The sequence below is a fragment of the Macrotis lagotis genome, chromosome 2, assembly GCF_037893015.1.
Source record: "Macrotis lagotis isolate mMagLag1 chromosome 2, bilby.v1.9.chrom.fasta, whole genome shotgun sequence".
Classification (NCBI taxonomy): domain Eukaryota; kingdom Metazoa; phylum Chordata; class Mammalia; order Peramelemorphia; family Peramelidae; genus Macrotis; species Macrotis lagotis.
Window position 1 is genome coordinate 172,999,147 of NC_133659.1, and position 23,639 is coordinate 173,022,785.

The 23,639-nt window shown below is 39.6% G+C and overlaps 1 protein-coding gene across 1 annotated transcript in view; it reads right to left on the reverse strand.

Annotated features, from left to right (window-relative positions):
• The window catches only part of PPM1E (protein phosphatase, Mg2+/Mn2+ dependent 1E), a 220,678-nt gene extending 211,066 nt beyond the window's left edge, over positions 1-9,612 (reverse strand). The window contains exon 1 of the mRNA XM_074223596.1: positions 8,896-9,612. Within this exon, the coding sequence (XP_074079697.1) occupies positions 8,896-9,359 (464 nt within the window). The 5' untranslated portion in view covers positions 9,360-9,612. The remainder of the gene's footprint in view (positions 1-8,895) is intronic.
• Between the last annotated feature and the right edge of the window lie 14,027 nt (positions 9,613-23,639).

Genomic DNA, 23,639 nt, shown 5'->3' on the forward strand with positions numbered 1-23,639 from the left:
AAATCTTTAGGTTAGAAAAAATTGAGCTTTCAAAGTTTACTGATCAAGTTTTCAGTATTTTTAAAATTGAAAGTACATCATATTATGAAATCTGAAAACTTTCCAAATAAATATACACAAAAAAAGAGTTCAGGGGAACAATGCCAGAACTTGAAAACATAATGCTATTCAGTTAATAGATGCCTTAAGCTGTGTTTCCATTCTGTCCAAAACTAATCTTGAAATCAATTTAACTTGTTCATTTTCAATATTAATTATTGAAGTAGCCAAAGGCAGCTATTTCTGTTACAATTCTAATCCCAAAAGCAGTTGTCATTTATTCAAATAAAATGCCTTTTGGAAAGAAAGAAGCACTCTGGGGAAGGAGCAGCTTTTTTTTTAAAATTAAATAAAAAGAACAGAGAAATATTTTGGTTCAATTAGTCTGCAATCTGTATTAATTTCACATATTCAATGTGTAGTTTTTTGGAAGTCACTAAGCCACACACTGGTCAGCAATAAGTATCAGAATGATTTATAATGAAAATTATAATATAATAATGTCAAAGGATCATTAACACCATAGTCAGACTAATATACTGTAACATTTTTAATCACTCACTGAATAATTATGATTCTCTTAGTACAATGACAGAAAGTAAAGTTGGAACTTCAAAACTCAAATTCCACAAAATAGGAGAACACAATTCCTGATGTTAAAATTGAAACTATCCTTGACCAACAAAAGAAAAAGAGGAAGCAATTGAAAACGGTCTTTTTCTAAATCTGTTACCACAGATCTCTATAAAGAAATTGAAGATCAAATTCAAAATGAAAGTACTTTCCTAGAATAAGAAATAGAAGGGTATAAATGAACATTTAAAAAATACCTTTAAGGTTGTAGTCTTATGATAAATCAACTAATTAAAAATCACAATGTAAGAGTCCATTAAATATTACATTATGCAGTTACTTTACTATGTTTTTATATACCTAAGGGCATAAATCAAAATCAACCCAACCGTGAAGCTGAATTCTTCTCTTTTCTCTGGGCTTATATAAAGAGATATTTTATTTAACAAAATCATGTCATGTTGTTGAATTTTTCCTTTTTTCTTAAAATTGTATTTTATTGTTGTTTAAGTTTTCTACAATGAATGTTGAAATAAAAAGAAACTGTGTGTGGTATGGCAAACACATGGTAAAGAGTGACTGAAACATAGACTATGAATAAATTATATAGGTGTCAGTTTTCTTAGGATTAAATGTTCAAATATATGCTAGCAAAATACCAAACCAAATCAAGTATTTTTGATAGGTTTTATAAACAATGAGACATATGAATAGAATTGAAGGAGCAGAGAGCTACACAAAACTGAATTTTATTAAATGAAAGGGGAGAGTGTGTATGTGTGTGTGTGTGTGTGTGTGTGTGTGTGTGTGCCAATATAATGATAAAAAAAAAAGACAACACTACCTCAGCTAAATTAAAGTTCTGTCATACTGTCAAATTCCCAAAGGGTCACATTACTGAACAAGACAAAATAATAACAAAATTCACCTGTAGGAAAAGTAGGAAGAAAGGAGACCTAGTAGTACCAGATTTCAAAGTATATTAGAAAGCAAGAATCATTAAAAGATTTTAGTATTAATTTAAAAAAACAAATGAAATACAAAATAGATGGACACAATCAGGGGAGTAGCATACGATTCAATAAATTCAAAGGATTTCAATTAGTAAGGCAATAGTCAAGAAAAACTACTAGGAAACTTGGAAAGCAGACTGACGGAAATTAGGATTGGACCAATAGCTCACATCATATATTTTGATAAAGTCAAAATGGATAAAGGACTAGACATATTGTGGAAGAGATGTGTTGGATGAACTGGGTAAAAATGCTGACTCTGCCATATTGCCTCTACCTTGCAATAATAGTCCCTTTTTTTACTCTACTTTGAATCTCTTTCCTCTTTAATCTACTGTCCACTCAAATGTTAAAGGGATGCCATTAAAATACAGCACCTCTACCTGAAAAATTGCCAATGGTTTCCTTTTGCTTCTAGATATAAGATAAAAACCTCTACTAAACATAGTAAAGGAATTGGTGGTGGTTCCCATACCATGACATAATCATGGGAAGCAAATGACAAAGGTAATGAAATATTTAATAGGCTAAAAATGTTCAAAGATATTCCTTTTACAAAATGTGAAAGTGTTCAGATTGGAGGGCAAGTGGCATTAGTTGGCTTAAGATTGGTTACAGCCCAGAGGTAAAGTTAAGCCTGCTGTAATTCAATCCTTAAGGTGTAATTAAGAATGAAAAGCATTTTTGCAGAAGCTAACTATAGAAGCTAACTATATAACTTCCTTCCTTGACTTTACAAGAGCTACTTGACCAATTGGAATTAACACATTCAAAAGACAGCAAAGAGACAGACAGGCAAGAAACAGCTTCAAGGAGTAAGACCTGTGGTGGTACAGAAAAAAAAACAACTATGGATTCAAAAGAAAATTGATCCTGAAAGTCAAGAGTTAAACTGTAAAGAGGAAGAGGTCCAAACAACTAAATGAAGATACCATACTCAGGAGAAATGATGTCTTGATGTAGAACAAAAGGCGTGAGTTCCAATGACCACATATGATCCTTATATGTGTAACTCAATACCATATATCCATACTTATTCTAAACTTGTGATCACTCTTCCCAGAGACATTATAAATATTGATGAGTGAGTTCACTACTGATTTACATGGGAGAGAATGCTTTGTAGATGAAGCTCTTAATCTGCCATTTAAGTAAATAAATTTGCTTTGAACTAATTTTATCTATTCAGATTAAAGGTAAATTCATTAATGGAGGCTTGTGGACTATAGTTTTAGGAGTACCACAGGGTATCCTAGATGTGAGAATATTCTTCCTCCTTGAAATCTAATCTGTATATGTGTGAATACTGAGGTATGGAGTTATCCCCCTCACTAGATACTGTACCAGCATTTAAACACCTCTACAATCTAACTCCCACTTTTTAAATTTTTCCATTCTTATTTCACACTACTCTGTACACACTCTCTAATCCAGTCCAATTGGACTACTGGGTAATCTTCATACATGACATGTCATCTCTTACATCTCTGCCTTTGCATAAATGGACTTTCATATCTGTGATACAGTCCCTTCTTGCCTCTATCTCACAGAATCCCTAGTTCTGTTTCTTTTGTTTTGTTTTGTTTTTTTGAAGCACAACTCAGGAGCTCTTCATGAAAACTTTCCTGGTCCCCTCCCCTACTCCTCTCAGTTATTAGCACTCTCTCCATCTTGAATTCCCCAAATGAAATGTAAAACCCTTAGGACAAGAAATTATATCTATTTTTGTCTTTGAATGCTCAAGGACATTTATACACACACATACACACACACACACGTATCTATTTATATAGGTACATACAAATAAATGTATAGATAGAATGTGTGTCCATAGTTATAAATGTATACATCTCCATTTCTGTGGTATTAATGGCATGTTTAGATACTGCATGGAATAGTGACTTGGGTGGGAGGGGAAAAGTCAGGCTTAGAATGAGAACTGCTCAAGTGCTTCTTCTGACATGCTGTGTGACCATGAACAAGTCAGTTGTTGACCTCTCAATGCTCCAAAAAAATCTTTTAAGTTTCAGCAGCAGATCTGAAATTGCAGAGGTGATTTCCATACTAGGAAGTCTTCACATTGAAGCAATAACTAGTTTAGAGATATGTATCAGAAAAATAGAAACGTCTTGAGAAAATAGAAGGAATAATATATGTGAAATGGAGACATAACATAGTAATTTTTCAGCTATTATTGAATCAATAATGAAGTCATACCTTAAATCTAGTTTCTCTCAAAATATAATTCAATATACCTTAAGTATTCATTTCAATAAGCAATAATTAATATTTTCATGCCATTTTTGCGTCCACCTCCTTCTTGAAACAGACCATCTGGAACTGCTTAAGGCTGCCAGCCTGTGGGATTTCTCTGTCTCCCTCTTGGGAAGACCAACCCAAACTAAATGAATAACTGTTTAAAGAGCAACCTGTGTGAAAATGTGACATGTAGTACTAAAAAAGATTCGAGAACATTGATTTTTCTAGGTTATAACTGAGTGTAGCATAGTAAAAGAAAATCAGGTGCACAGTACCGAACAATGTAACCTATAAAACCTATAAATGTAATGTAACCTCATAGTCATATCTACTAAAGTGTGTGTGTGTGTGTGTGTGTGTGTGTGTGTGCGCGCGCTACATGACCAGTTAGAAATCTCTTTTCTCAAATCACTGTAAATTTAGGCACATATCGCTCCCACTTTTCAAAAGAGGCAATTTATGTGTACTAATTTTAGGAATGGGAAGAAAATGGCAAATCACTGTAGTATCTTTGCCAAGAAAACTCCATGGACAGTATGTCCACGGGATCAAAAAGACACAACTGAATGAATGAACAACAAGAAGATATAGGAGAGGCAGAACAGCACAGTGGATAGAGAGAAAGGAAGTGCTGGGTTCAAGTGCCACCTCTGACATACTGGCTATATGACACTGGAAAATTACTTACCCTTTTAATGCTTTAGTCTACCATTTAAGGCCAAAAGTTGTGGAAATGGTACTGCCCTACATTGCAAGAGGGAGTTTTCACATCTAGGGGTTTTCTATAATAATAAAATCACAGGTTCGTTCTCTATCTCCTAATATATATTATATTCTGAAAAAAATATAACTGAATTTTTAGGTGGACATTTGAGTAGATAGATGTTCAATAACAATATATTTCAATACAGAAATGAGGAACTTTCAAATCACTGGAATAGTTTACACTAAGAAATATAAGAGTCTAATAACTAATGTTTCTAGCAAAATACTTCAGGATAGATGATACTTCAGAACATTTATTTCACTAAGTTTACCAATGGCGCTTGAAACAATTTAAGCTGAATGTGCCATAGATTAGCAAAAAACCCCTTAGCAGATAAAATTTTTTGAAATAGTATAAAATCAAGATCCTATCCTACTTCTCAACAAATTTTTGCTCAGAAAATTGATTTTTCTTTTGAAATGTTTTCTTCTCATTCAGTTTTAAGAAATCTCTAGGTGATGTATCTATTTCTAATTTTGAACCCAGAGGCTAACTTTTTTTTTTTTTAGATTTTGTTTTTCAAGGCAATGGGGTTAAGTAGCTTGCCCAAGGCCACACGGCTAGGTAATTGTTAAGTGTCTGAGGCCACATTTGAACTCAGGTACTCCTGACTCCAGAGTTGGTGCTCTATCCACTGCACCACCGAGCCGCCCCCAGAGGCTAACTTTCAAAAGTTATTCCTGGATACCACCTTGAACTTTTTTTTTAATTACTAATTATGACTCAGTGGAATTTAATTTTGTCCAGTAGAACACTGATTTTCACCTTAATAACTGACGATGTTATGGCTTATCTCAAGCTGAGCAGGGGTCAAAACTTAAAAGCTACAAAAATAGGGACTTTATATGTAATATTTACTATTCCTTCCCAAAATTGTCTTGGACAAATCAGTGAAAAGGTGGTATGATTGGGAAGTGAAGGTGGGAAAGATACAATAAGTTTCTATGATTTCTTTAGAAAAATAGAATTTCAACCAATGTGCACATGAGACATTGCAGAAAGGGGAAAGATTATTTGTTGTTGATTTTTGCAAGGAGTTTTTGGCCTATTTATAAAAGCATATACTGAATATTTTGAGAATGTTAATATGGCAGATGAGAGAAACAATGATTTATGTTGTAGCTCTGTTAAGATTAATAACCCTCACCCTTCTTACAATGGGTAGGAAATATTAACACATATGTAACTTCATAAAAATATTTTAACACTGACAAGTAACCTTAGTCTATTTTTAAGATGCATTTGACATTTCCAAAAACAAGAGAAGGGATTTTTGAGAATATTCTAAAAGAGTTCCTTATAATAAGTGATCCCTATTTCCAGCACCTTTTTTTTTAATCCAACTTTATTTCAAAGTCTCTTTTATGGCACTTAGGAAACCAAAACTTCCAAATGTTTCAGAGAAACTTGAAATAGAAATTTCAGCTAGCATCTTAAGAAACAAATACTGGGATCATTTGTTTATCACTTCTTTTGTCATTAAGGAATCTAGATGTATTGATTCTCATTTATGAATCCTTATTTCCATTTGCACATACCAATATAAAAAAACTAAGATGTACGAAGTCAAAGAAAAATAACTATCAATTTTTATGTTGTGGATTTTATACACAGACATATCTCATACCAATCAAACCAGCCAACAAATAAAAACAGAACATTATCACTTGCATGATTACCAGAAAAATAGCAAGATAACATGAATCACTTTTAAAGTAAAATTATGCTTGTCAAAATTAATTTTCATGCTAGGTTCTTCTTAAAAACTAAAATTTTCATTACCAGGTCAGGGATCAATCTGTTGTTTCAATAACTTTTTTAGCTAAAATGCTTACTGCAAACACATTGAAATTACATCTCTTTTCCATCTGAAAAATGTGCACCCACTCATTAACTACTTTTTCTTAAGAAATAATTTATTGAATGACAATATTCTGGAGCAATAAAGTTAGTTAGGACTAATGGCATTTCTTGGACTTTCTGCAGTATTTTTAATGTATCCCTTTCCTTAATGTCAGTCAGTGTACTTGCAAGGGCAACAACTAACTGTCAGAACTCAGAAAACAACCTGTGCGACACTAAGGAAGAATGCATTCCTTTAATTCTCTTAATTTAATAGACATTCCTATTTTAAAAGCAAGTCTCCAATACCTTTAAAAAAAAAGTTTTGCAAAAAGTCAGTGAAGTCTAGAAAGGGTGAAATATTAACACTAACCCACTCCTACCTGTCTTTGAGCTTACTTTCCCCTTATGTATACTGTGTCTTGACACTAAAAATGACTAAGCAAGAATATGCTATATCTATGGATGGATGGATGGATGTAAAAAGAGTTTTAAATTTCCTTGGCCTTTTGACTTTCCCCTCTGGGAAATCCCAGAGACAAAGTTCAGTTTAATTACAGTAGGTTCTATGGTAGTACTTTTTGAGATCCAGAGTAACACCTTGCATTATAATTATCGACTAAGAAGCAAAAGCTCCCAGGTTTACAAATGTTTTCACAAGTTCATTTGTCTCCTTCTGCGGCAGCAATTAAAATCATTCATTTTTAAAGAAATTCCATTGTAACACATTTCTATATGGAACCCATAAAAAAAGTGAACTGACAACTGGAATGCCAGGCAAAGTCTTGGTAACTGATCTTTAGTTTTCTCAATTTTAGTATAGCTTATATCCTATCAGTTTGGCTACCCTTCTCCCCACACCGCCCCCCAATTCCAATGGAAAGTCCTTGAGTAAGTCAGAGTGTCTTCAATTTGACAAACCACTTTAATTTTCTCTTTTCATCAGTTATAGGATTATTCCCCACTACTATTCCCCCCAAATCATCCCCTTTGTCTTTCAATTTGGAATTGACTACATTTTTTTCTTTTCTTTTAAAAACAACTTCCCTCTTATCATGTGTTTTAAATTATATTGTTAGTAACTGAAGTTAGAGGGCAGTTTGGAGTAGAGGTTGGAATACAGGTCATGTGTTGGGAAAACCTGGATTTCTGTTTGTCTTTACAATATTGGTTGTGACTCAGGCTATGGTGTTTTAGTACTCTGGGTAATTCTAATGGCAAAGCAGTTGGCTGATCTGTACGGAGGATTTCCTCTCCCAGAACACAGAAATCCCAAAGCCTGACCAAAATAGCAAGCTGTGAGGTTGGCCTCTTTGGGTGAGATTCGCCGCTGTGTGAAGTCTTCAAAAAGACTTTCTCCTTTTTCCCACACTAACCAACACCACCTTAGGAAATCCAGTCTCCGGGCATTTCTAGCTCTTTAGAAGCAAGCCATCCTCATCTTTGTGCTGCTGCCACTGCACAGGCGGCATCTCCCGCCCCTCGGAGAGAACAGTCACCGCGGTGCCACAGCTGCACTAGTTGGGCAGGGCTGGGGGGTGAGAAGGGGTGCTGGGAGACTAGGAAGATGCAGTCAGGAGGGAGGCACTGGGGTGCACAAGCATCGGGTGGAGATGGGGGAGTGGGAGCGCGGAGGAGGTGGGGGTGAAGACTTGGGGAGCAGGCCGGGGAGGGGCCGAGGGGCAAGAGTAGGGGGGAGACAAGGGCCGCCGGCCAGGGGGAAGAGGAGGTGCCGGCATGAGCCTCGGGGAGCCGGCTGGAGGAGGCGGAGGGGGAGGCGGCGGGCAGGGGTGCCCGGGGGCGGCCGAGCACAGGCCGGCGGGGAGGGCACGGGACGGAGCCCCGAGGGGCGGGCCGGGGCCGGGGGCCGCGGGAAGGAGCCGCGCCGGAGGGGTCGCTGGGGATTGGGGGGCTGGGAGCCGCGGGGGCTGGGGCCGCGGGGGGCTGGGGGCGGGGGGGGCCGCGGGAAGGAGCCGCACCAGAGGGGCCGCGGGGGATTGGGGGGCTGGGGGGCCGCGGGGGCTGGGGGCCGCGGGGACTGGGGCCGCGGGGGGCCGCGGGGGCTGCGGGGACTGGGGCCGCACCAGAGGGGCCGCGTGGGATTGGGGAGCCGCGGGAGATTGGGGGTCCGCGGGGGATTGGGGGGCTGGGGGCCGCGGGGGCTGGGGGGCCGCGGGGGCTGGGGGGCCGCGGGGGATTGGGGAGCCGCGGGAGATTGGGGGTCCGCGGGGATTGGGGGGCTGGGGCCGCGGGGGCTGGGGGGCCGCGGGGGCTGGGGGGCCGCGGGGGATGCGGGGGCTGGGGGGCCGCGGGGGGCCGCGGGGGGCCGCGGGGCCGCGTCTCTGCACTCCGGCCCTCCCCCCGCCCGGCCCGGCCCGGCCCGGCCCGCCGCGGACACTTAACTATTTGTAGAGCTGCTGCAGGCACAGGTCCAGGCTCTCGCCCTCCACCTCCTCCGGGGTGATGCGCTCCGACAGCGGCCGCGGCAGCGGGGGCAGCGGCGGCAGCGGCGGCGGCGGCGGGGGCGGCCCGGACTGCTGCCCCGGCCCCGGGCCCGCCGCCCCCGCGCCCCCGCCGGCCCCGGGCTCGTCCTCGTCCTCGGCCGCCGCCACCTCCACCACCTCCTCCTCCTCCTCCTCCTCCTCCCCCTCCTGCTCCTCCTCCTCCCCCTCGGCGGGCTCGGGCTCCCGCTCGGCCGCCGCCGCCGCCGCCGCCGCCTCCTCCCGGGCCCCCTCGGCCGCCGCCGGCTCGGGCTCAGGCTCGGGCTCGGGCTCGGGCTCGCCGCCGCCGCACGGTCCGCGGAACTCGCCCAGGAAGAGCTCGAGGAAACGCCGGTAAGTCTTCTCCTCGGGGCTGCAGCCGGCCATGGCCGCCGCTCATGCCCCGGCGCGCGCCGGGCGGGGGGCTGCGCTCGAGCCTGTCCTCGGTCCCCCAAGGGCGGCCGGCGACCGCACCGGCCCCGGCGAGCAGCGCTGGGGTTGCCTGGAGAGGGCTCCCGCGGGCGTGCGCGCCGCCGAGCACGGACGTGCGCGGCCCGGGGCGGGGGCGGAGCGCGCCCCCTCCCCTCCCCCCGCTCCCGGGAGAGAAAGTTGGCCGGGAAGGCGCGTCCCCGGCCGGGACCGAGACCCTCCCCCGGCCCGGGAGCGCCGCGCCCGCGCCGCCCCGGAGACCGTCGCCACGGCGACCGGCTTTCATCGAGACTCCCAGGGGCCCGCCCCGCGGAGCGCCCCGGAGCGGCCAGCCCGCTGCCCACCCCGTCTGGCGGCGGGGGCGGGGCCGAGCCGCCGAGGGCCGCTCCGCAGCGCGGCTTCGTGGCCCGCAGAAGCCCGTCAAGTGGGGCCGGGCGCGCTGCCCCCCCGGACGCCCCGGACCGCAGCCCCGACAAGCCGCCCTGCCCGCACTGGCGACCCGCCGCGGCCGCGCCCCAGACCCAACCCTGTCGGGGGAGGCCGGCCCCGCGGGGGAGCCCGAGGCTCGGGCCCCACTGGCCACCGACCAGGGCAAGAAGCCGGGGCCGCGTGGGCCTCTCCAGAGGGGAGGAGCGGCCCGTGGGGAGCTGCTCCACAGGCTTTCCCTGAGCCTCAGCAAAAAGGCCTTTCGGCACGAAGCCCGGGGCAGCCCAAACTGCCCTGCCTGTATCTCTGATCCTGGGCTTGGGGCTGCCCCTTCTGAGTATCCTCTTTCCTGCTCTTAGGCGAATGAATGACCAATCCCGAGATGGCCGAGTCCAGGTTTAGAGTCCGCTAGGCCCATTGGGCCTCCTTTGATCAGAACTGGCCTGTGGCAAGGGCAGGAGTCTTGGGTCACTACTCCAGGATCCCCTAAGTAGATAACCCAAGGGCTTCCATCAAAAAAGGGGAATGGGGAGGGACAGGGAAAAGTAAAAGTGAAATGTACTCTGGTGTCCAACAAATTAACTCAGGTTTAGATGAGGTTCAACTATAAAGGGGGAATAATGCCAAAAGTTGTTATTTCCATTCTTTTGAGTTTGCTTCTGTCCAATGTGCACTTGTGAGTGTTCTGCGTTTAGCATTTATTTTGTGTAGAGAAACTATATACCTGTTCCAGATTTGATTCCCATTGTACAGGGAGTGCCTCTCTCCTGTCAACTGGACCTCTAAACTATGGGTGACTGGAGTTGCACAACCAGACTGGAGAAAGGAAAGTCAGGACACAAACAGAATTTTAATTATTTTCAGTGAAGAAAATGAAGTTTGTAAATAGAAGCCACCCCCCCCACACACACACACACACACACAAAGGAGGGTTTAGCGCTGCTGAGGCTGAGGTCACTTGGCTACATGAAAAGAGTTGGACCACAACACAGTCATCCTTAGTTCTTGACTCACTTCTCATGGTTGCCACTTCTTAGGACAATAAAGACATTCTTGCATCCTATGGAAACAATCATTATTTCAAATCTTGGGGGCCATGATTACTCCGTGGGGTACAGAATCATAATTCTGTGATGGGAATAAGAGTGCAGTAGATGGCAGTCACAAGAAACAGGAATGGCAGACATGAGATAGATGACCTGGGGAACTTAAACCCTACCTGAACACCTGGTGCTAGTCGAAACAATACACTTTGCCAGAGGCTGATATCTGTAGAGCAAAGGATCATTGTTATGCCCAGTCTGCTTGCTGGACCATAGCTCTGGAAAATAGGGTATCTCAAAAATATTTTAACAAATTACCAACACCACTCCCCCTTTCTGGTAGTCAAGACAGAGTCAAAAGCTAAGTTTTAACTTGATCATCTGAATGATGCTGGGGTAAGGATATGAAAAGTTGAAGAATAGTAGTTAGCATTCCCCTCATGGTATTGAACCCCTTCCATTGGTGAGTGGGGAGAGGGAGATCCATTGACAAGGTCCTCTGAGTGGAAAAGGAGTAGAAGAGTACCTCAGTCTCTCTGTTCCAGCATGTCTTCTTATTGTTAGATGTGTGACAGATACTTCATCTGTAACATTATGCTGTTTTGCTTTCCTTCTGGTTTCGAAAGATAACACAATCACCAAGATAAAAATCCATTACAACGTATAGCTGAACAATAAGGCAACATTTCATTCATTCTCTACCCTGAGAAACACATCTCACAAATTACATATAAGATCAATTCCATTGGCTGCTGCCTGGCCTTAGATCTGAAAATTAATTGGATTTGAAGTCTGAGGTAACTTTTCCAGTCAGTGGCAAGAGAGATCTTCCTGCCAGATGTTGTCATATAATATCCTAAATCCCTGCCCTGATGCTATTATTTTTTTTTTCAGTTCAACTGGTTTTGGCCCTAATGTATAATATTATAGCATAATGAAAAATAAAGATTTCTATTCATAGTCTTAGTCTAAGGAGATTAAATAATACCTGACAGAGAATGTTGACTACTGTACATGAATCCTTCACATTTATTTTGGTCTCCAAGGTAAAACCCAATAAGACGGCTGCCAGACAGCCTAAATGTATTTATATATGTTTTCTATAAAACACCAACAGTGTAGAGCAACTTTACTATTTAATGCCAAGAAAGTCTTTATAAACTCCTCAGCTCTCTTTGTTACTCAACCCACCTGTTCGTTTCTGTTTCAGAATACCTTCTGTAAAGATTAAAGAAAGTTTTTTTTGAAAGCATAAATGACCTCAATATTTAGCTCCCTATGACTGGTTAATGTCTCTCAGGTTTTCTTTCACACTTTGACATTTAAAAATTCAAGATTGCACAGCTGTCAAGTGAAACAATATCGAGCTACCACTCCCTGCTTCTCAATTGAGTTTCGCTGTCTAGATCACATTTATTTGTGACATTAATTTATGACTCAACTAGCATATCAAAGAGAAGTGATATATGTTGGGAAAACATTATTACTAACACTGATAGAAAGTGAAAGCAAAAGCTCACACCTACATGTTCCAATGTTAATGGTACCATGAATGAAAGAAGTGCCTCCTTTTATCTAGGGGAGATAGAGAGTACTCTTAAATAGTAATCCCTTCAGGGAGGATCAATAAGGATTCCACTGAGTCCATTTAAAATAGAGCAGCTTTGCCATTATTGGCTGGTAATAGTAGTGTTGAGATCATGGAGTCTCTAGGCAAAAAAGTTCTCTACTGGAAGAAAACACTTCACCTTTTTTATATTGTGTTGCCTCACATCCTCAGATACTTGACCTTTTCTTTTAACTCTTTAATGCCTTCATGTTTCCCTCATCTTTTTCTTTACTTAATTCAACATTTGCAGGATCTCTAATTTCCTCTGTGTGAATATTTCTTCCACTATTGCAAATCTCAACATCCTGTAAGACTTAACTATTAACCTTGAAAAGTTTCTGTGGCCAGAAATTGGTTATCCTATGGCCAAACTGTGATGTACTTCTCTAAATTTTGGCATATGTTTCTGATATTTGAAAGGCATAGAACAGTAGGAACCAAAGTTAAAGAAATTTAATCACAAAGTGGTAGGGGGTTTTCCCATTAAAATTCAATGCCTCCTTGGATCATGAAGGTGATCCTGGATGTTGTGTAAACATCTCAAATTCAGTATATTTAAAACAGAATTTATTACCATTCCCCCTTCTAATGTCTCCTCCCTCTCAACCCAAGTGATCTTTCTAACATTCCTATTTCTATTGAGGGCACCACATACCTTCCAGACACTCCATTTTGCAACCTAGGTATCATCTTTGACACCACTCTCTCTTACTCCCTCCCACCTTACTTCCAATTAGTTGTCAGTTCTATCCCCACAACTCTTACATCTATTCCCTTGTCTCCATCCACGCAGCTGTCATACTAGTTCAGGTCTTCATCACCTCTTGCCTAGCCTATTACAGTAGTCTCCTATTTGGTTTTCCTGCCTTCTAATCTCTTTTCTCTCCAATTCATTCTCTACACAGTTACCAAACTGATATATCTAAAGCACAGTCTTGATCTTGTCACTTCCCTTTTCAAAAGGTTTCATTTGTCTACAGTTGATTCTGAGATAAAATCCAAACTCCTGTATCCAATATTTAAAGCCTTTTAAGGGCAGCTAGGTGGCACAGTTGATAGAGTACCAGCTTTAGAATCAAGAGGTCCTGAGTTCAAATATGACCTCAGACATTTAATACTTACTTAGCTGTGTGACCTTGGGCAAGTCACTTAACCTTGCCTTGCAAAAATAAATAAATAAAACCTTTCATAATTTAGCTCCAACCAGTTGTTTAAGATTGACTTCATATTACTTTCCCTTGTATTCTTTACATTTCATCCAGGAAGGCCTATCTCCTATTCCTTGCACATGATATTCCATCTCCAGTTCCATGAAGGAATATATTCTCTCTTCAACTTTATCTGTTAAAATGTAGCTAATTTCAAGTCTCAACTCAAGTGCCACATTAGACTTTTCCTGATCCTTCTGGTCTTTCCAACCCCTTCCTGATTATTTTGCATATGTTTTGCATTTATTTTTCTGTATATAATTTAAGTTTCTTAACAGCAGAGACTACTTGATTTGTTTTTTTTTTTTAATAACTCCAGGACATGACACATGGCAGGTTTAGTAGATTCTTTTTGAATGAATGATCTGTAGTTTTTGACTGTTATGCAAATGAAATGCAAATAAACATTACCAGGTCCCACCAACCTCTTGGAAAGTCTCTTAATGCAGACTCTCAATGGACTGTTTGCCTATCTTTTGAGTACCGGTGACCCATGCTAGGGAGAGTCTATCACAAGAAGCCCAATTATTAGGCATTAAACCTTTTGAGCAGTGGCAACTCATTGTACAGGAGTTGTAATCATTGGCAAAACTGACCATATCCACAAAATCATGCATTTCCTAAAGTGCTGAAATAACTTCTGAAGAATGGGAACATAAAAGTAATTTGTTCACCCATTTGCTTTGAGATCTTTTAAGAAAGATACTCAATCCAGGAACACCCAGTTTTTCTAAAGAGGGGAATTTTACTTCAGGCACACTTGAATGGAGGATTGGTTATTGGCTGAAAGGTTGCTATTGATGTAGTAGAAAAATACTGGCCCTGGAAGCAGAAAACTTGGGCTTAAGTCCCATCTCAGCAACTCATTTCTTGTGTGACCTTGGGAAATTTTACTTCTGGGCTTTAGGTTCCTCATCTCTAAAGATGTTGGGATGGATTCTCTTGAAGAACTCTTCTACCTTTAAACTATATACTTCATATTATAATTATATTAATGTGCTTCATAGCATAATGATATTAATATTTTAAAGATTAAAAGTAATTTTGTGTAACTCCAATGATGTTCCCATGTGATATGATTATCACTTCAAAGCACTGTAGGCAAATTTGGGCAGGGTTCCAGCAATAGAACAATGGGCTTCTCCCAGGAATCTGCCAATCCCAGAGAGTTGGCTTGCTATGCTAGTCGAAGGTTGTAAGCAGAAGAAATCAATAAAAATTGGAATGAAAATTTTCACCTGAATTTTCATTTTAGATAGCTTCTTTGCCAAAAACAAGAAGAGAAGACAAAACTTTGTTTAGGTTCCTCTTCTCCCTTTCCCCTTCAAGAAAAACAAACAACACTACAGAAATATTTAGGAATAATTTTTCCCAGTATGGATGGTGGATTATAGGTTTTCATAACTTGCCCTCAACTATAAACATCAACCTGGGAATAAAACTGCACAATATTCTTTATATTACAATGAAGGCTCATTTTGTTCAGTAAAACAGAATAACTTGCTGTCACAGACCATGAAGAAAATCTTGTTTCATGTAGTACCATGAATGAGTTTATTAAAGTTCAACTTGCCTTCTACCAAGCTCCATCTCTGATGTTGGTTTTAATACTAAACTCATTGATACAATTTCTAACAATGATCATCCAATGGAGAATGAATAGGATTAGGCCTGGGCTTTTAGTACTTCCTGGGATGCTTGATTCCATAGGTTACTATTTTAGAAGGAAATGTACAGAAACAGAGAGAGAGAGAGAGAGAGAGAGAGAGAGACAGACAGACAGACAGACAGACAGACAGACAGACAGACAGAGACAGAGACACAGAAACAGAGACAGAGAGTGAGAGAGTTTAAGAAGAGACATTCATTCTCCATCTTAAAAGAGATGAGAGGTAGTATGAGTAACTCTTATTTGTTTCCAAGCCAGTTTTCATATACAGAAAATCTATGAGAATCACTGATTATGGAGGTACTGCCGTGGGAAAATGTGATTGTTGTGGTGGGGATTGAATCTAAATTGAGTGAGACATCCCCCATTGAAGATTTTCTAGTTTACCTGCAAGTCTTATGCAATAGGGAAGGCATTAACTGCCCTTCCCACTCCTTGACCCAAACAGAAAGGGTTTTTCTGTTTCCTACAAAACAGAAAATCACTAGTTGCAATATTTCAATGGTCTGTACTGAACAGTTCCTCTCTCCATTGAAGGTTCTGTTTGCACCTCTCTTTCTCTTCTGATTCATCTCCCCTCATCCACCAAACTACTTTAATATGCTCTGTACACCTCATTTGGATATGAATCCCTTAGGGGTGGGGATAGTATATTTACCTTTCTTTTTATATATCCAGTTCTTTGCACAGTGCCTGTGCACTAAGCACATATATATGCTTAATAAATGTCTGCTGACTGACTCACTAATCTTGGCTATGTGATTATTTGGGATTGCTGGAGGTGGGCAGGTAAAGCAAGCACAGCAATTGATTTATAATATCTGGAAGAAAAGCAAGAGATGCATCAACCAGCATTCAATAAGGTAGTCAAATTTGGACAGGGTCCCAGCAAGAGAACAAAGGACTTTTCCTAGGAATTTACCAATCCCATAAAGTTGGTTGTGACCAGTTCCTACACAAGTCTGAGACTGTAAGCAGGATAAAGAAAGAGCAGAATAGAAATTTTCATCTGAACCCTTATCACTTTGATAACCTATAAAAATATATCCATTATTTTTAAGGTGGCTGATTCTCCAAGAACAAGAAAAGAGAAGAGGAAGCTTTGTTTGAATCCTCCTTCTTTCCCTAGAACACTGTGAACCAATCCCAGTTACCTACATACAGCCAGCGTCCTTAAGTTTCTCTCCACAGGATCTAGGACTGAACAATCTGGGAACTGTCCCATCCTTTCAAGAAAAACAAGACACACTACAGAAATATTTAGAAATATTTTTTCAAGTATGGATGATGGCCTTTAAATTTTTATACCTTTATTTCCAGCTAATAACATCAACTTGGGAGTACAAATCTGCAGAATACTTTTTATATTATGATGAATGTTCATTTTATTCAGTGACACAAATGCAAATTCAGAACTTATAGGCCTATTGGGATTCAAATCAAATTACCATTGTATTATGCCAGAAAAAGCAGAGAAGAATTAAAAATCATGAAATTAACAGAAATCTTAGAAATGAAATTCTACAAAAGTAATTTCCAAAATGACTGTAAGTTTCACATTGACATGGATAATTAGAAAAGGAAACTTGGTGTAAGGATAGAAAGTTGGCTTTAGATTAGGAAGGACTGTGTTTAAGTCTTGTTTCTGATACATTCTAGCTGTGTGACCCTGACAATCACTTAACATCTCAATGTCCCCAAAGAATTTTCTAAGACTACAAATTGTTGATCAGGTGCGTGATCTGCATCAGGGTTTCTTCACTGGAAATTCCCTATATATCGATGAATCAACAGATTCTCATTCTCTCCTTCTCTTTCTCTCTCTCTCTTGCTCTCTTGCTCTCTCGCTCTTTCTCTGACTTTTCTCTTTTCTCTTCTCTCTGTCCCCTTTTCTTTCTTTTTCTGTCTCTATCCTGTCTCTAATTCTCTCTTCTCCTCTACTCTTTTTTATCCTTTTCTTTTCTATCTCTCCAAATATGTGTGTGTTTATGTGAATGTATATATATATAAAATATGTGTGTATATGTAGATATATTTATATTCTCCTCTCTTCTATTTTTATTCCTTTTCTCATCTTTCCTCTCTCCTTTTTTCTCTTCTTTCTCCTTTTTCTCTCCTCTCTTCTTTGTCTTTCTATCTCTGTATTTTTCCTCTATCCCTCTCTCTCCTCCTTCTCTTTTTTCCCTCCCCTCTCTCTTTTTTCTCTCTCTTCTTTCTCCTCTCCTCTCCTCTCCTCTCTTTCTCTTTGTCACTTTCCTCTCTATCCCTCCCCTACTTCTTTGTCTTTCTGTTTGTCTGTTTGTAGCTCTCTCCTGTTCCTCTCTCTCTTCTCTCTCTCTCCTCTTTTTTATCCCTTTCTCTCCTCTCCTCTCTCCTCTTTTTTCTCTCTCTTCTCTTTCTCCACATATATAATTTATTTATATTTGTATGCACCCACATATATTTTACATATGTGAAAATATATCTGTATACATACATTTGTTTATACATAGTTTCTTTGTTTACATTTGTTTCATATATTTTATACTTATTTTATTTTTTATATTATAGATTTATTTTATATGTGTAAATTTGTATATTATATATTTGTATATTTATATAGGTTTACATACATTTATACTTTAAAAATATAAAATGTAAAATAGATGTGTACATATACATATATACAAATCATTAGTGATTCAGGGGTAATGCAGTACAAAAACAAAGAAGTAAAGAGTTTAGGACATGAAGTAAGAAGATGGGTTTGAATACTAGCTTTTATGTTTACTAAGTGTATGACCTTAGTTAGGTCCCCCCATATGTATGGACTTTGGTTTCCTTCTCTATAAAATAACAACATTAGATTATATCAAGAATTGGCAAACTAGGGGCAGCTAGTTAGCACAGTGGATAGAGAATTGGCCCTAGTGTCAGGAGGACCTGAGTTGAAATCCAGCCTCAGACACATAATAATCACCTGTGTGACCTTGAGCAAGTCACTTAACCCCACTGCCTTGCTTGAAAAAAAAACAAAAAAAATTGGCAAACTACAGCAAATAAAAAAATATGGCTTGCCCTCAAGATTTTTGTTGGGGTTCTTTAGAGGCTATTCAAATGGAGTGTTTTTTTAATAAAGTTTTATTGTATTTAAAATGTAAAAACCATTCTTAACTTGTAGGCCATAAAAGGTTGGATTTGATCTTCTGGAAGTAGCTTGCTAACTTTGGACTAGATATCTCTGATTTCTCTTCTAGCTCTAAATCTAAGATCTTCTATATAAGATATAATTTGATTGCAAAACTCAACTTTGTCCAATTCATTCAATAAATGTTTATTAATTGCCAACTATGTGCAAGACTGTTCCAGGCTCTGGAAATACTGGAATTATTTTTAAAGGAAAGAAATTTATTTTATTTTATTTTTTGCAAGGGTTAAGCGACTTGCCGAAGGTCACACAGCTAGGTAGTTATTAAGTGTCTGAGGTTGGATTTGAACTCAAGTTCTCCTGACTCCAGGGCCAGTACTCCATGTACTGCACCACCTAGCTGCCCCAAAATATTGGAATATTCAAATCGATACAATTATCTCATTGATTTGGAAGTTGCCTCCAATGATACAGATGGTGACCCATCCATTTCTACTCCTGTATATTATTTATCCATGTTTTCCTATAAATTTGCTACAAGTCATCCACCTAATTTGCTGATGTTTCTCACTTTCTACTAAAATCATAGATACCAATAGAGTACTCCAGCTACGCCCTAGACATCCCTCATTTTTACTTCAATACAAACTCATCTTTGTTATCTTTTGCATTCACCATATTGCTAGTCCATTTTCTCTTTCTATCATACATTTCTTCACAATGACACCTTTTACCCCTGTTCCTCTCAGCAATTTATCTTTGGTTATATGTTGCAACCTGTTCACACTTACTGTGTGCTTTTCCATTGCTGTCTATGTGAAATTCATTTTTGACTTTTAGCTAATGTATTCCATGTCTTGCTGCCACTGAACTTGATTGCTAGAATATTGGCATTAAAATGGAGGATTTGCTTTCATGTGAAACTTGGGATCATTAAAGTAAATTTGCAATTTCCAACCCACTCTTTCCAGTCATTGTCTATCTATATTGTGTCTCCCAAAATTTAATGATTGATGGAGATGTGATATGGGATGCCCATCCAAATGTTGAACTCTGGGGACAATAGACATTCTTTATCTGGTAATACATAGACAAAACTGAGTCAGTTCTTGCCCTCAAAGAGCTTATGTTCTATAGGAAAGAAGATTTTTCCAGAGAAGTCAATTCAAACTGTATATAAAGTGTATATACAAAGTAATGGTGGGGTGGGGAGGGCTACACTAGAAAGATCTGAAAATTTCTCATATAGAAAAACGGTACAAACTATGTAACACTTGGGGAAACTGACCATGTTAAAGAATTCATCCCTGCAACATTTTCACTACATATAACATGAAATATTTGTTATTCTCTGGATTGCAGATCAGCAGATTGGATAAAAGAACTCCAACACACAACATTTGCTACCATATTCATTTTTAATTCTCTTCCCTTTTCTGATGCTCTTAATGGCACCAACCCAAATTCACATTAGGTAACAGCAAACCTCACATGCACTGCATTATGCAGTTTTAAATACCAAGAAGTGATAGTCTAAAAGGGTTCTTATTCTTTTATTATTTTACTATTAATTGTAATAATCCCATGCATATGTGCAATATCTTTCATTAAGACTCTCAACTTATTTTTTAGACATTGTCTAGTTTACTGTCACAATAACCTTGTGAAAATAGAGGGCAGGACTCATTAGCACATTACAGCCCTGTGACTAATATATAATGCATTGTTTTTGTAATGGACTTCAATATACCCTTTTCATCTTCATGTCCTGCAATGTCCAGCGTCATGCTCTTTTTTTATAAGAGGAGTTCAATAAATATTTATATAATAGAATTGAACTATGTATATGTTTCTGTTCTATAAAACTGTATTGATTCTGTCAAATCATAATGTCTGCTATGAATTTTTACAAGCATATTTTCCCCAAAATCAAAGTTCATTAAATAATTATAAGCATCTACCAAAATCATATCATGCCTTAAATTTTTTTTGTTTCATCTGCTTTGAATTATTGAAGGAAAGGGATCAAAATGTTAGGCTGATTGTTGTCATGTTCAGCAGGTACCCATTTGCCATTCCGAGGCTGCCATTTAATAAAGCTCATGGTTGCCAGCTTAAATTATAGAAAATAATGAAACTTAATATGAAAACTATTTGCAAAGGTATGTTTTGTCTGAGTGAGTACTTAATTCTTAATGGGACGTGGCATTGATGGAACTGAGCCATAATGACATTTTCTTCTGGAAGGGAAGATGGAATTGATTCCATGAACCTGTAGGGATGAAACATATGGTAATCATAGGTGGTATAATGGCCATGTTGGACAAAGACAGCAGTGTGCCATGTGGCACAGACTTTTGTCAATTATCTTGTAAGACGGTTTCAATGACATAGAGCTTTTCCTCCAAAAAGGAAATGACTTTGGCATATGCAATGGCTTATTACCTTGTGAAAAAAATTGTCTGTGAATAGCATTTCTGGCACCAATATGACACCCATAGACTCCAAGGATCTTGTATGCTGAATCCTAAAAAGATTTGATGAACCACCCTCCCTACTAGCACCACAGAGCATCTAATGATAATATTATAAATTAATTCTGCAATGTTGATATATAAATCATTTATTAAGTGCTGACTTACGCTAGGCACTATGAAAAGCACTACAGATACAAATATTGAGAAGATAGTGTCTTCCCTCAAGTTTACCAGAGTAATGAAGGAAGATATAGAGAAGATCTGGAAAATGAGAAGGAAGGAGGTGGCCTAGTGTAGAGATGGTTTAGAGAAAGATACAGTGAAAAAAATCTATTAGAACATAATATCTAAGGGGTGTAGTTCAAGGATCTAGTTGGGAGGAAATGAGAATGATTCCTAGAATGGAAGCAGAATGGAATGGGGATGGTCAGGAAGTTTTATTAGTATAAGACTAATTGATTTAAAAAGTAAAAAAAAAAAAGTTGGAGACTAAGCAAAACTTGGGACCTTCATAAAGAAGCTTTATTTAAGGTTCTCTGTTTCACTTACCATATTGGAGTTTAGTATCTCTGGAAAACTATACAAATATAATTGTGTATTTATCAAGGACCCATGATTTTCTCAGTATATACAAACAATGCAGACCCTAATTTGTCTACAAATAATAGTCATAGAGTCAACTGAGGATTAGAGGGGGTGGTGTCTCTTCCTAGTTATACAGCTAGTAATTATCAGAGGTGAATCTTGAAACCAGGTCTTCATGACTCCAAGTCCACTATTATCAAATTTCTTTAAAATTTGTTGGCATCTAAACAAATGCACATAAAAATAAATGTTCAAGGAAGAAAGTAAAATGAACCCCAGAGTTGGAATTATTTGTCACAGACTTTGAAAAAATATTTTAGTAACAATGAAAGCTTCTTCTCAGTTCCCTCAAAATTTTGTCACCTCTAGCATGAATCTAAGTGCAGTTTAGCTGTTTTTCCTCTTTGTTCTCTTTAGTGTTATTTCTACCTTTTTATAAGACTCAACTATTGGAGCAGTGACTCCACTATTCTTGCCAGAGAAAAGTTTGTTATAATGATTGTTTTTTCAATTTGTTGACTCTTTTCCATTTTCATCCTTATGTGTCCTTAGTCTGACTTTGTATATTTGAAATCTTGCTAAGTTTTCTTTAACACTTCACTGTTCTCCTTTTTATGAGAAGATCCTGCTTATAATCATGCATCATCCCTTTTTGGTAACAGTTTAAAAAACAAACAAGTACAGATTTGAAAATATATATTATATATTACATAAATCATTCATACACATGCATACATAGCAAGTATATGAAGGAGGGGAAAATGCTAAAGACAAGGAAAAAAATCTCATACTTTATCAATATAGAAAAAGGTGAGCAAAAGAATATATATAACTGCTACCCTATCTAAACTACACTATACAAAATCCTTATGAGAATAATCATTAAATAAATTAAAGTCATCCAGGCTGTTAGGTATTAGTAGGGAACAAACAGACTTTTGTGAGTGATATTCAACAGTATATTACATATTTACCATTTAATAAGTAACTGAAAGATGCATGGATTATGATTTTTTATTGCTTATTGGTTCTTGATTATGAAAAAGCATTTGATTTCATAGAACAAAATGCTGCTTTATTAGGGAAGACTATAACTGCTGGTATGAGCAGCCCTTTTCAGAGCTGCTCGTCCACCTTTGGTTGTCCACTTGTCATCCAATTCTCAACTATCATTGCAAGAAGCTTTAAAATGTGCAGCAGCCATACCTGGCAAAATCTGCCTTGGCAGATGGTTAAATCAGATTGAGGGTAACCAAGGGGCCTCATACCTATCAGTGAGTTAGGGGAGTATTTACTCCAAGCATGTGAAGACTTCCCTCAAACAGATGAGAACAATTTGTTCCAACAGGCTATGAAGGCAGCAGCAAGAGCAAGAACTATGGAATGCTTAGAGCTTGATCAGACATAGGAGATGCCAAGATCATCTACAGAATTCTGAACTGTCACCCATTATCTTAACTTTTCTCCTGCCCTGGATTTCAATGACTCAGCAAGAGAGAGTGAAGTTGATTACTTTGTGCAACTCTACCTTATTTATTAGAATTTTTTTTTAGGTTTTTGCAAGGCAAATTGGGTTAAGTGGCTTGCCCAAGGCCACACCGCTATGTAATTAAGTGTCTGAGACCGATCTGAACTCAGGTACTCCTGACCCAGGACTGGTGCTCTATCCACTGTGCCACCTAGCCACACCACTCTACCTTATTTAAAGCCAGTTCACATGGAAGTCAAGGCAACACCCATCATCTACTACTTTGCTGTTTTACTGTGTTACTATTTTACCTATCTTTAAGTTCTTTTTTTTTTAAGTTTTTGCAAGGCAAACGGGGTCAAGTGACTTGCCCAAGGCCACACAGCTAGGTAATTATTAAGTGTCTGAGACCGGATTTGAACCCAGGTACTCATGACTCCAGGGCCAGTGCTTTATCCACTATGCCACCTAGCCGCCCCCCTACCTTTAAGTTCTACTGGCAATGGGCAAGTGATGAAGCAAGAGGTGTAGATAGACAGGAAGCTGTAGTCACAACCCTGCAACCAAGCAGCCCAGGGCAGAGGACCATCTTTCCACTGAACAGAAGCAGCATTGGGGTTTGGCAG